Here is a 13,430-nt window from a genome sequence, read left to right as displayed (position 1 = left end):
GAGACTGTATACCTGCAATACTAGATGTTTGTTAGATTACATTCTGTGTGTTTATGCGGTATCCTGCTCTGTCTCTCTCCGTATCTAGTTTGCAGACGGTGATAACCTGCTGACCAACCCAAAGATTCTCAACCTGCTCATGGCTGAGAACCTGACTCTGGTAGCTCCCATGCTAGAGTCACGCTCTCTCTACTCTAACTTCTGGTGTGGCATCACCCCACAGGTAAACAGCTTAATAGAGACCACATCATTACTCTCTTTGTCACCTCTTCACAGTGACAATTAAAGTCATTCCAATTACCATTTGGGACCTCATAGCACTCGGTACCCCTTAGCCCTTCACATTTTAAATTCTCTCTGTCTCCTTCTATCTTCATCTTTCTCCCTCTCCATTTCTCTCCATCTCTCCCCCAGGGTTACTACAAACGTACCCCTGACTACCAGCCAATCAGGGAGTGGAAGCGTCTGGGTTGCTTCGCTGTACCCATGGTGCACTCTACCTTCCTGCTGGACCTGAGGCGTGGCGCCAGCAGGGAGCTGGCCTTCTACCCCCCTCACCCTGACTACAGCTGGGCCTTCGATGACATCATGGTGTTCTCCTTCTCTGCCCGGCAGGCAGGTCAGAGTTCAACACACACCCCCAACCCCAATCGCCCCCCATCCCTTCAACCCCGCCACGTGTGGTCACCATGAGCCTGTCCAGAAACAAAATCCTCGTCCATGTTATTGGATGTTGTAAAACATAGCCCTCACATTATAGCTACCCCTCCCACCTACCAACTGTGTAAGCTTACAGTCATATAGCCTGGTTCAGAAACAACCGCTAGTACTATGTCTTGTGCTAAAGGCATGTTTTACAAAATAACCGATCAGGTGTTTAAATGAAGGAAACAAGGCAGGCTGGGTAATTGATGTTGACCAGATGTGTGACTTAATTACTTGACTGAATGTGTGTAATTATACAATAATTTCGCTACACCCGCAAACATGTGTATGTGACCAATAACATTTGATTTGATTTAATTGTTGTGGCTAATGATCGGTAGAGTACCAGCAGAACTATTACACACATAACAGGAATGCACAAACAATACTCACATCTCACTGTCTCTCTCTCTCTCATACGCACGCACACAACTCTCACACACATTGACACACACACGGCCATGTTCTTTAAGTGTTTCTTCCATTGGTTAGGGCATTAAACAATTCAATACAACCATTGACGTGCTCTAAGCATAGATAATAACCGAGACAATACCAACTGTATCCATCTGAAATGCTACAGGAATATGATGATGACCAGTGACCACAGAATGATACTGATCATGAGTGATTGAACCTGTCAGACATCGAGTTCTTAATTACCTTTCAGAAGAGGCCCTAATACCCACAAATGGTACATGTTATTGAATGAATATGTATACATGGTATGTATGTACACTAAAGTGCCTAAGTTACTTATACACAAAACCATAGGTGTCCAATAGGCCTGCGGAAGCCAAAGTAAACCGAATTGAACTCGCCAAAACCATACAACTACTCCTGTCTACACAAAAACAAATACAATCCTTCAAAACATTACAACAGAGAGCGTGATTCGGCCACAGAGGATCAACAGCCTCTCCCAAAAAATTGCTCCGGATTGCTTCAAATCACAAGGCCAAGACATTGTTGTATATATTCCGTCAGTTGTATATCATTGTGCTTACTGTATCTTCCTTTAAATACTGTGGTTATATGAGACATTGTGTATGCTTAGCTGTGCGAGTCTGTAGGCTGTCTACCAGTGTGTACTTCGCTGATACAATCATGGTAGTGTTTGTGTATAGCAGTGTTTGTTTCCAGATGTCCAGGTGTATGTGTGTATCAGTGTGTTGTTGATGAACTCTGTGTGACTGTGTTTGTTTCCAGATGTGCAGATGTACGTGTGTAACAGAGAGCACTATGGCTTCCTACCGGTTCCTCTGAAGGCCTCGCAGAATGTTGACGACGAGAAGGAGAGCTTCACACACACCATCGCTGAGGCCATGAGTAAGCACACACACCTATGACAAACACACACATACCTCTCTAAATAACACAGTCCCCTACAGATGGTCCACTAAAACTGACCCAAGCCTTAACCCTAAACTTAACCCTAACCCTTAAGCAAAAACCTATCCTTAACCCTGATGCTTATCACCAGAATAGCAGTAGTAATAGTTTAAGCATCTATAGCCCATCACAACTTCTTTCTGTCTCAGACCTGCTGCAGTGCTTTACTAACTCCAAAGATTATATATTAGATTGACAAGATAGTCAAGTGACTACTCTAACAATGGAAATACATGTCCTCAAAGATGGTGGGAAGAGGCGAGACCATTCTAGTCTATTAGAGAGCAGATACACTTGTAAACTGCCACAACTCCAATATGAAGTTGTTTTTTCAAGTTGACGAAATGCCACTTGCGTCCATTTATATCAGTGCATTCGTAATAACGACACAGGGCGAGACCCAGATACAGACACAGGAGGCAGATGGTTTGAGTCTCTAATATTTATTGAGCAACAAGGGGCAGGCAAGAGGCAGGTCGAGGACAGACAAGAGTTCATAACCAGGGCAGAGTGCAAACGGTAAAGGGTGGCAGGCAGGCTTGAGGTCAGAGGCAGGCAGAATGGTCAGGCAGGCGAGCTCAGTGTCAGGGCAGGCAAGAGGTCAAAACCGGGAGGACTAGAAAAAACAGACTAGGAAAAACAGGTACTCGGAAAACACGCCGGTTGACTTGACAAGGCAAGGCGAACTGGCAACAGACAAACAGAGAACACAGGTATAAATACACTGAGGGTAATAGGGAATATGGGTGACACATGGAGGGGGATGGAGACAATCACAAGGACAGGTGAACCCGATCAGGGTGTGACAGTACCCTCCCCCCCAGGGGCACCACCTGGCGTCCTACCTGGGTGCATATCTGGTTGACCAGGGTGTCCTTAGCGGGAACCCAGCACCCTCTCTTCCGGGCCATAGCCCTCCTAGTCAACCAGGTACTGGAAACCCCTGCCCCGTGGTCGAACACTCAGGAGGCTTCTCACCGTGTACGCCAGATGGCCATCGATGACACGGGGAGGGGGGTGGGCATGGAAACAGAAGATAAAGGGCTGTTAGACAAGAGCTTAATCCTGAACATATGAAAAGGACTCTAAAGATGGGGAAGGGACCAATGAAACGGGGGGGACAGTTTGTGGGACTCCACCTGGAGGGGCAAGTCCCATGTTGATAGCCATACCCTCTGCCCAAGACGATAACGGGGAGCTGGAGTCCAGCAGCGGGCCGCTTGTCGACAATACCTGGAGTTGGTCTTGAGAAGAGCCGCCCAAGCTCTTTTCCAGCGGACGAACACCTGGGCCGAGGGTATGTTGACTTCCTGTTCTTGCTCCAGGAAGAGCGGGGACTGATTCCCCTTTCGAGTGCTCCATGGGGTGAGTCCACTGGCCGAGCAGGGAAGAGTGTTCCCGGGCATACTCCACCCAGACCAGTTGTTGGCTCCAGGTAGTGGGGTTGGTTGAGACAAGGCACCGTAGTGTCGTTTCCAGGTCATGGTTCGCTCGCTCCGACTGGCCGTTGGACTGGGGATGAAATCTGGGCACATACCGTGCATGCAGTGACGAAGGCAGAGGCATCAGGAACCATAGTGGGCCATTAGAAGCGTTGCCAGAGGAAGGCCAGGGTTTGACAGGAGCCAGGAGGACAGGTAAGCCTGGAGGAATGAGCCCATTCCAGGACCTGGTACCTTGCGGACCAGGGTCTCAATACCCCCAGACAACTGAAGCCGCAAGGCATGAGGTAGGGAGGATGGTCTCAGAGTCAGAGGGTGTGGCAGCGGAACTGTACAGGTGAGAGAGAGCATCTGGCTTCACATTCTTAGACCATTGGCGGTAGGAGATGGTGAAGTTGAACCTGGTGAATAACAGAGCCTGACCACAGAATGGTCAGGCAGGCGGGCTCAGTGTCAGGACAGGCAAGAGGTCAAAACCGGGTGGACTAGGAAAAACAGGAACTCGGAAAACACGCTGGTAAGCTTGACAAGACGAACTGGCAACAGACAAACAGAACATTCATAACCTAACCATCACGAAACATCTATTCAATCAAATAAGCCCCAAGTAGGAAATTAGCAATTGCATTTTTTGTTGACCAAATTTGTCACTTAACCCTCTCGCTTCGCCTCTTCCTCTCTGCTAACTCTAGTTCTCTTTCCTTCCTCCCTCAGCATTTCTCTCTGCTCATGAAAATGGTAAATAAACCAGTTTGACCCTAGAGGGCATACTCTCTCTGATTCCACTCTGCTGTATTAACTCTAACTCTTCTGTTTCTACAGTTGATCACAACATAGCACCCTCAGAGTACCTGTACAATCCCGAGATGCCGCAGGACAAGATGGGCTTTGATGAGGTACAGTAAGACACTGGCCCTGACTGTTTAGAGCAGGGGTGGGCAATATACAGACCAGGCCCGCGAGACCATTCAATCTGGCCCGGGGGAGGTTTAAAACCTGTTTGGGATAGGGGGCAGCATTGGGAAGTTTGGATGAAAAGCTTGCCCAGAGTAAACTGCCTGTTACTCAGACCCAGAAGCTAGGATGTGCATGTAATTAGTAGATTTGGATAGAAAACACTCTAAAGTTCCCAAAACTGTTAAAATAAGGTCTATGAGTATAACAGAACTCATATGGCAGGTGAAAATCTGAGAAAAATCCAACCAGGAATTCTGAGGTTTGTAGTTTTCAGGTGAATGCCTATCCAGTGTCTGTGGGGTCAGATTGCACATCCTAATGCTTCCAGTAGATGTCAACAGTCTTTAGAAGTTGTTTCAGGCTTCTATTGTGAAAGGGGAGAGAATAAGAGCACTCAAAGTAAGTGGCTTAGCTGAAAGCCATGAGTTGTTTATCGTGCGTGGCTGTGAGCGCGTCGTTGGTTATCTTTCTTTTCTATTGTCAACGCTGTTGTCCGGTTGAAATAATATTGAATATTTATGATTAAAAGATCATAAGGATTGATTATAGACATCGTTTGACATGTTTCTACGAACTTTAATGGAACTTTTTGACTTTTCGTATGGAAGTTGTGCCCGCGCTTTGTGCATATGGATTACTGAACTAAACGTGCGAACAAAAATGAGGGTTTTGGACATAAAGATGAACTTTATTGAACAAAACAAACATTTATTGTGTAACATGGAGTCCTGGGAGTGCCACCAGATGAAGATCAAATGTAAGTGATTAATTTGAACGTTATTTCTGACTTTTGTCACCTCTCCTTGGCTGGAAAATGTCTGTATGGTTTTTGTGGCTAGGTGCTGTCCTAACATAATCACATGGTGTGCTTTCGCCGTAAAGCCTTTTTGAAATCTGACACAGCGGCTGGATTAACAAGAAGTTTATCTTTAATCCTATGTATAACACTTGTATCTTTCATCAATGTTTGAGTATTTCTGTAATTTAATTTGGCTCTCTGTAATTTCACCAGATGTTTGTTTGAGACAATGCATTACTGAACATAAAGCGTCAATTTAAACAGAGGTTTTTGGACATAAAGATTAACTTTATCGAACAAAACAAACATATATTGCGTAACATGGAGTCCTGGGAGTGCCACCAGATGAAGATCATCAAAGGTTAGTGATTCATTTTAACTCAATTTCTTTTATGACACTGGAAAATGTCTGTATGGTTTTTTGTGGCAAGGCACTGTCCTAACATAATCGCATGGTGTGCTTTCGCCGTAAAGCCTTTTTGAAATCTGACACAGTGGCTGTATTTTACAAGAAGTTTAGCTTTAAAATGTTGTATAATACTTGTATGTTTGAGGAATTTTAATTATGAGATTTCTGTTATTTGAATTTGGCGCCCTGCAATTTCACTGGCTGTAGGCCAGGTGTTCCGCTAGCGGAACTCCCTTCCCAGAAAGGTTACGTATATATAGACATTTGTGGGGGAATTATTATTTGGGGTTAAAAAAGCTTCTTGCAGGGCCGGCTGATAACCCAGGATACACTGGAAGGGAGTCAGCCCGGTGGAGGAGTCGGGCCCACTCCCCCAGCCAGTCCTGGCAGAGACTCCTCAGGAACCTCCCCAGCTCCTGGTTCATCCTCTCCACCTGCCCGTTGGACTGAGGTCGGTACCCAGAAGTGTAACTGAACCCCAGTTACTCCATAAAAACCCTCCATACCCGTGACGGGAATTGTGGTCCACGGTCAGAGACGATGTCCTCTGGAAGGCCATAGTGCTGGAAGGCCATAGTGCCGGAAGACCTGCTGGAACATTGCCTCAGCCCCTGGAGAGCTGTAGGGAGTCCAGAGCGTGGAATAAACTGGCATGATTTAGAAAATGTATCCACAACCACCAGAATGGTGGTGAAACCATCAGAGGGAAGATCGGTAACAAAGTCAATGGACAGATGAGACTAGGGAAGGAGTTCCCCTGCTGGAGCGTGCCGGGGACTTAGTTTCGGCACACACAGAACATTAGTTGACGTAACAAACAACATCCTGCGCCATGGTGGGCCACCAATACATCTCGGAGAGAGATTGAATAGTACGGGTGACCCCAGGATGTCCAGCAACGACAGCTTTGTGTGGCCAGGTCAACAGCCGCTCCCTTATCCCCTGTGGGAATGTAGATGTGTCCAGGTCAACAGCCGCTCCCTTATCCCCTGTGGGAATGTAGATGTGCCCAGGTCAACAGCCGCTCCCTTATCCCCTGTGGGAATGTAGATGTGTCCAGGTCAACAGCCGCTCCCTTATCCCCTGTGGGAATGTAGATGTGCCCAGGTCAACAGCCGCTCCCTTATCCCCTGTGGGAATGTAGTGCTCAGGAGGATAGGTAGTGGCTGCGGGTTCCCTCTCCAGAGCCTGGCAAATGCCCGTATCGACTTCCCAGACCACAGGGGATACGATTCGAGAGAGATGGCAGGTCCTCCGCATTCGGGTGCCCAGTCCGTGATTTTCATTCTCGACCATGAGATGATGGGGTTATGGCATCGGCCTCCGAGGATGATCTTGTGAACTGGAGCACTAATTGTTAGAAAGGAATGTTTTCCTGATGAGTGGACTCCTCAGTGAGGGTGAGTGGTGTGGTGATGTGATGTGTGTAATGGTTCCGGATCATAGTGATCAGTTATCCAGGGCTTGAACAAGAAACAGATAGGAGAGTGGGTATGAGGTGATGTTGAGAGAGGAGGCAAGGGTCTGGTCAATAAAGTTCCCCACAGCACTGGAATCCACTAGCACTGTAGATTGACACAAGGGTCTGGCAGAAAATGATGCAGATGGGAATACACACAGCTGCCCCAGGAGGTAGAAGGTCACATGTCCGTCTCTCTACTCTCGTGGATCCCGAGTTCGGACAATAGCGACAGAGCCCCAGCTGTTAACATCTACGTCGTTCAGCCACAGGGAGGCGTGTGACCCCTACTTCCAAGGGTTCAGAATCTGATACAGAGTGGTCACTGAGGGAGGGAGAGAACTGACGAGGGTACCGATGCTCCCAATGTAGGTTGTCCAGACAGATGGCCATCGCAATGAGTACGTCCAAGGAGAGGTTATCGTCTTCACATGCCAGTTCCGTCTGGACCTCCTCGCGCAGTCCTCCTCTGAATAGCGTACAGAGCGCCGGCTCATTCCATCCGTTGGCTGCTGCTACAGTCTGGAAGGTGAGGGCGTACTCTGCAGCGGTCTGGTCATCCTGACATAGTTGGAATAGGCGCTCACTCCCCTCTCTACCCTCCGGTGGATGATCGAAGATGCCTCTGAACAGAGCCATGAACCCTTTATACGAATCCAGCTCCTCCTCTCCTCGACAGCTGTAGCTCACTCCAACGCCCGCCCAGTCAGCAGAGAAATAACCGTGGCATCTTTGGACCTTTCAGTGGTTGGGGTTCCCATCTGTTGCGTAAAATAGAGGGAGCACTAGAATAGGGAGCCACGGCATTTAGATGGGGGTTCCGTCTTATCTATCTGGGAGGGACAGAAGGGCATCGCTGACCTGGGCGGACTGTTACATGGACTGGTGTGCTGGGTCGACTGGTGGCAGAGTATCCTCCACTAATTGAAGGCAACGCCTCTCTGGTATGTTTGAGACATTGAAGACTGAAGCACATCTTCCATAGCCTTCCCCAGTTGCACCAGCTGGTCGTGGTGTTGACAAAGTAGGTATCCCTGTTCATCAACCATTTGGGAGATGTCCTGATTTCCTGCTGCTTCCATTTGTTGAGGCAGTATTCTGTATCGTAGGCGCTGGTACTCGGGAAGCAAGTGCAGGTGGTGAGTTTAATAATAAACGGAACATGGCACAATACAAGAAACAAGAGTAGCGTACAGACATGAAACACATAGTCAATACTGCCTGGGGAATGAACCTAAGGGAGTGCCAGATAAAGGGGAGGTAATGAGTGAGGTAATGGAATCCAGGTGTGCCTCATGATGAAGCGCAGGTATGCATAATGATTGATGCCAGGTGTGCGTAATGATGGTTGCCAGGACCGGTGGTTAGTAAACCAGTGACGTTGAGCGCCGGAGGGGAGGAGTGGGTGTAGACGTGACACCAGGCCACTCTTGAATGTCTGAAACCAGATAGAAAGTATGTAGAAATTATAATGGAACTACAAGTTTTCAAATAACTGCCCCTTTTTCTGGCCCACAAATTGCTTTTGCAAAACAAATCGGTCCGAAAAAATTCTCTGCATCCCTTCACTTAATTCTGAGATCCCAATGTGGCCCTCGAGCCTAATTTATTGCCCACTGCTGGTTTAGAGGAACTATTTATATTGATGTGACATTTATTTCTCACCCTCCCTTTCCTGCTCTTACTTCCTGTTCCTCCATTACCCCCGTGTCTCTCCCCTTTTTTCCAACTCTACTTTCCTACTCTGATTACTCCCCCTCCTCCTCCTGATTACTCACTCCTTCTCTCCCCCTTCCTTCCCCTTCCTTCCCTCCCTTCGTTTCAGATATTCCTGATTAATCTGAAACGTCGTCTGGACAGGAGACAGAGGATGTTGAGCACCATGGCCTCTCTGGGTCTGCAGGCCACCATCACTGACGCAGTGGACGGCAAGTAGGTCTCTCTCTCTCACACACGCACACGCACACGCACACGCACACACACACACACACGGGACTGCATAGCTGCATGGGACACTATGGTTTAAATGAGTTCTCTGTTCATCGATCACAATCCCTCTCTTTCTCTCTCTCTCACTCTCATTCTCTCTCTCTCTCAGGGCTCTGAACTCTTCTCAGCTGCAGGCATTGGGTATAGAGATGATTCCAGGTTATCAGGACCCGTACTCTGGCCGTGTTCTAACCAGAGGAGAGATAGGCTGCTTCCTCAGCCACCACTCCACCTGGGTACAGGTATGCTGAACTAACCATACTGTCCTTACGATAGATGGATGCAGATCCCCTATCCTCTCAGTGGTTGTGTCCTCTTGCGGATTTGTGACCTCAGACCTATTCTCTGTGCTGTTGTCAGATGGCGGAGCGTGGTCTTTCCAAGGTGCTGGTGCTGGAGGATGACGTGCGCTTTGAGCCCAGATTTAAGAGGCGAATGATGACCATCATAGAGGAAGTAGAGAAGGCCCAGCTGGACTGGGATCTCATGTAAGAAATACGTCTACAAGTAGCATTGTTATGATGTGTAATTCTACATTTTGGGCTTATGTATAATTCATTTCATCTATCGTTCTCTCTCTCTCTCCTGCAGCTATGTTGGGCGTAAGCGTATGCAGGTGCACCAACCGGAGCGTTCTGTGGAAGGGGTTAATAACCTGGTGGAGGCTGACTACTCTTATTGGACGCTGGGCTATGCCCTGTCAGCGCAGGGTGCCAGGAAGCTGCTGGCTGCTCAGGCCTTCAGCAAGATGCTACCTGTCGATGAGTTCCTCCCTGTCATGTTCAACAAACACCCCAAGTAAGTGACTGGCTGACTGCACTGACACAGACGGAGACAGATAGGGGGTCAGACAGGGGGACGGACAGACAGGGAACGGACAGGAGAACCGACGGGGACAGACAGAGGGACAGGGAAGTGCATAGAAAGACTGCTAGAGACAGAAAGACAAACAGACTCGTATTGAGATACCATCTGCATGAGGGACAGACTTATTTTAGCATCTACATTTATAACAGCATTTATATTGTATGCAGAGGTATGCAGAAACAAACACGGAGAGGATGCAGACAGACTTACGTTTCGACAGTCAAAGTCAGACAGACAAACACAGAGACTAGAAACAGACTAGACGACCAATCAGAACAAAAATGAAGTGTGACGCACAGTAATACATACATAGGCAAAAATGTGTTTATATAGCCTGCTGTTTTAGAGGTATACCAGCATGCCCCCGTCTTCCTCTTCTTTCTCCCTCACTCATTCTCTTCAACACCTTTCCACACGCCATCTCTCTCTTGCCTCCTCCTTTTCTCTTCCTCTCTCTCGCTCTCTATTCATCTCTGTCTCCCCCTCTCTCTCTCTCCTGTATGGAGTGGGTCCCTTACCCTCGTAGGACACACAATGGTTCCCTATCTGTCTGCTTCCTCCTGGGGAAATCCTGCTCTACCCCTCTCTCACCTCTTAGCCCCATCTCTGTCTCTGACACCCTGTCCTCTGCCTCTCCTTGCTCCCCTGCCCCTTTTCTCTCTCACCTCTCTCCTAACCCTCTCTGCCCTTCCCACTCCCGCTCTTTTTCCCTCAGTCTTCCTACCCCTCTTTGCATTTTCCCGTCTGTCCTCCCCTCTCTTCCCGTCTCTCTTCCTCTCCCTCTCTCTTTCGCTCACTCTGGCTCTCGGAGGAATGTGGGTCCGGAATGGTTCTTCCTGCTACTGGTGAGAGGGACAGGATTCCCATTGATCCAGAGCTGAGCATGGGGGTGGGGAGAGATGGACAGGGAGAAACTGTGTGTGTGTGTGTGTGTGTGTGTGTGTGTGTGTGTGTGTGTGTGTGTGTGTGTGTGTGTGTGTGAAATAAAATTCAATTAAATCAAATCTACTTTTATTTGTCACATGCTTCGTAAACAGGGCCCATCCCAACAATGTAGAGAAAAATATATTTAAGAAAATAACACAACAAATAAATACACAATGAGTAATGAATGATAACTTGGCTATGTACACGAGGTACCAGTACCGAGTCGATGTGCAGTGGTATGAGGTAATTGAGGTAGCTATGTACTGTATAATATACAGGGGGGCAAAAAAGTATTTAGTCAGCCACCAATTGTGCAAGTTCTCCCACATAAAAAGATGAGAGAGGCCTGTAATTTTAATCATAGGTACACTTCAACTATGACAGACAAATGAGAAAAAAATTCCTGAAAATCACATTGTAGGATTTTTAATGAATTTATTTGCAAATTATGGTGGAAAATAAGTATTTGGTCACCTACAAACACGCAAGATTTCTGGCTCTCACAGACCTGTAACTTCTTCTCTAAGAGGTTCCTCTGTCCTCCACTCGTTACCTCTATTAATGGCACCTGTTTGAACTTGTTATCAGTATAAAAGACACCTGTCCACAACCTCAAACAGTCACACCCCAAACTCCACTATGGCCAAGACCAAAGAGCTGTCAAAGGACACAAGAAACAAAATTGTAGACCTGCACCAGGCTGGGAAGACTGAATCTGCAATAGGTAAGCAGCTTGGTTTGAAGAAATCAACTGTGGGAGCAATTATTAGGAAATGGAAGACATACAAGACCACTGATAATCTCCCTCGATCTGGGGCTCCACGCAAGATCTCACCCCGTGGGGTCAAAATGATCACAAGAATGGTGAGCAAAAATCCCAGAACCACATGGGGGGACCTAGTGAATGACCTGCAGAGAGCTGGGACCAAAGTAACAAAGCCTACCATCAGTAACGCACTACGCTTCCAGGGACTCAAATCCTGCAGTGCCAGACGTGTCCCCCTGCTTAAGCCAGTACATGTCCAGGCCCGTCTGAAGTTTGCTAGAGAGCATTTGGATGATCCAGAAGAAGATTGGGAGAATGTCATATGGTCAGATGAAACCAAAATATAACTTTTTGGTAAAAACTAAACTCGTCGTGTTTGGAGGACAAAGAATGCTGAGTTGCATCCAAAGAACACCATACCTACTGTGAAGCATGGGGGTGGAAACATCATGCTTTGGGGCTGTTTTTCTGCAAAGGGACCAGGACGACTGATCCGTGTAAAGGAAAGAATGAATGGGGCCATGTATCGTGATATTTTGAGTGAAAACCTCCTTCCATCAGCAAGGGCATTGAAGATGAAACGTGGCTGGGTCTTTCAGCATGACAATGATCCCAAACACACTGTCCGGGCATCGAAGGAGTGGCTTCATAATAAGCATTTCAAGGTCCTGGAGTGGCCTAGCCAGTCTCCAGATCTCAACCCCATAGAAAATCTTTGGAGGGAGTTGAAAGTCCGTGTTGCCCAGCAACAGCCCCAAAACATCACTGCTCTAGAGGAGATCTGCATGGAGGAATGGGCCAAAATACCAGCAACAGTGTGTGAAAACCTTGTGAAGACTTACAGAAAACGTTTGACCTCTGTCATTGCCAACAAAGGGTATATAACAAAGTATTGAGATAAACTTTTGTTATTGACCAAATTCTTATTTTCCACCATAATTTGCTAATAAATTCATTAAAAATCCTACAATGTGATTTTCTGGATTTTCTTTTCTCATTTTGTCTGTCATAGTTGAAGTGTACCTATAATGAAAATTACAGGCCTCTCTCATCTTTTTAAGTGGGAGAACTTGCACAATTGGTGGCTGACTAAAAGTGATTAGGCAACAGGATAGATAATAAACAGTAGCATCAGTGTATGTGATGAATAAAAAGGGTCATCACATATGTCAATGCAGATAGTCCGGGTAGCAATTTGGTTAACTTATGTCTTGGGGATAGAAGCTGTTCAGGGTCCTGTTGGTTCCAGACTTGGTGCATCGGTACCGCTTGCTGTGAGGTAGCAGAGAGAACAGTCTGTGTCTTGGGTGGCTGGAGTCTTTGACAATTGCTAGGGCCTTCCTCTGACACTGCCTGATATAGAGGTCCTGAAAGGCAGGGAGTTAGGCCCCAGTGATGTACTGGACCATACGCACTACCCTCTGTAACGCCTTGCGGTCGGATGCCATTGGCATACCAAGTGGTGATGCAGCCAGTCAAGATGCTCTTAATGGTGCAGCTAATTAATCTCTCAGCACTACTGACCTCTCTATAGGGTGTGTGTGTGTGTATTCGTCTGTGTGTCTGTGTATCCGTGTGTGTGCGTGTCTGAGTGTGAGTATGAATTACTATGTCAATTCAGACCACAGCGTGTGTTTGTGTGTGTGTGAGAGAGAGCACAGGAGAGGGAAAGAGAAGGAGTGCTATGTAAACACACAGTCAGCAATGTGTGTAGTTGG

The 13,430-nt window shown here is 47.2% G+C and overlaps 1 protein-coding gene across 1 annotated transcript in view; it reads left to right on the top strand.

The window, feature by feature from the left end:
• The window catches only part of colgalt2 (collagen beta(1-O)galactosyltransferase 2), a 42,660-nt gene that overhangs the window by 24,445 nt on the left and 4,785 nt on the right, over positions 1-13,430 (top strand). The window contains exons 4-11 of the mRNA XM_021603923.2: positions 89-223; positions 415-619; positions 1,915-2,034; positions 4,362-4,435; positions 8,989-9,095; positions 9,262-9,394; positions 9,513-9,640; positions 9,744-9,950. Of these exons, the coding sequence (XP_021459598.1) occupies positions 89-223; positions 415-619; positions 1,915-2,034; positions 4,362-4,435; positions 8,989-9,095; positions 9,262-9,394; positions 9,513-9,640; positions 9,744-9,950 (1,109 nt within the window). The remainder of the gene's footprint in view (positions 1-88; positions 224-414; positions 620-1,914; positions 2,035-4,361; positions 4,436-8,988; positions 9,096-9,261; positions 9,395-9,512; positions 9,641-9,743; positions 9,951-13,430) is intronic.

Source organism: Oncorhynchus mykiss, chromosome 5 (assembly GCF_013265735.2).
Source record: "Oncorhynchus mykiss isolate Arlee chromosome 5, USDA_OmykA_1.1, whole genome shotgun sequence".
Lineage (NCBI taxonomy): Eukaryota > Metazoa > Chordata > Actinopteri > Salmoniformes > Salmonidae > Oncorhynchus > Oncorhynchus mykiss.
Note: the sequence above shows the minus strand (reverse complement) of the source record. Positions and strands in the feature narration are given on the sequence as shown.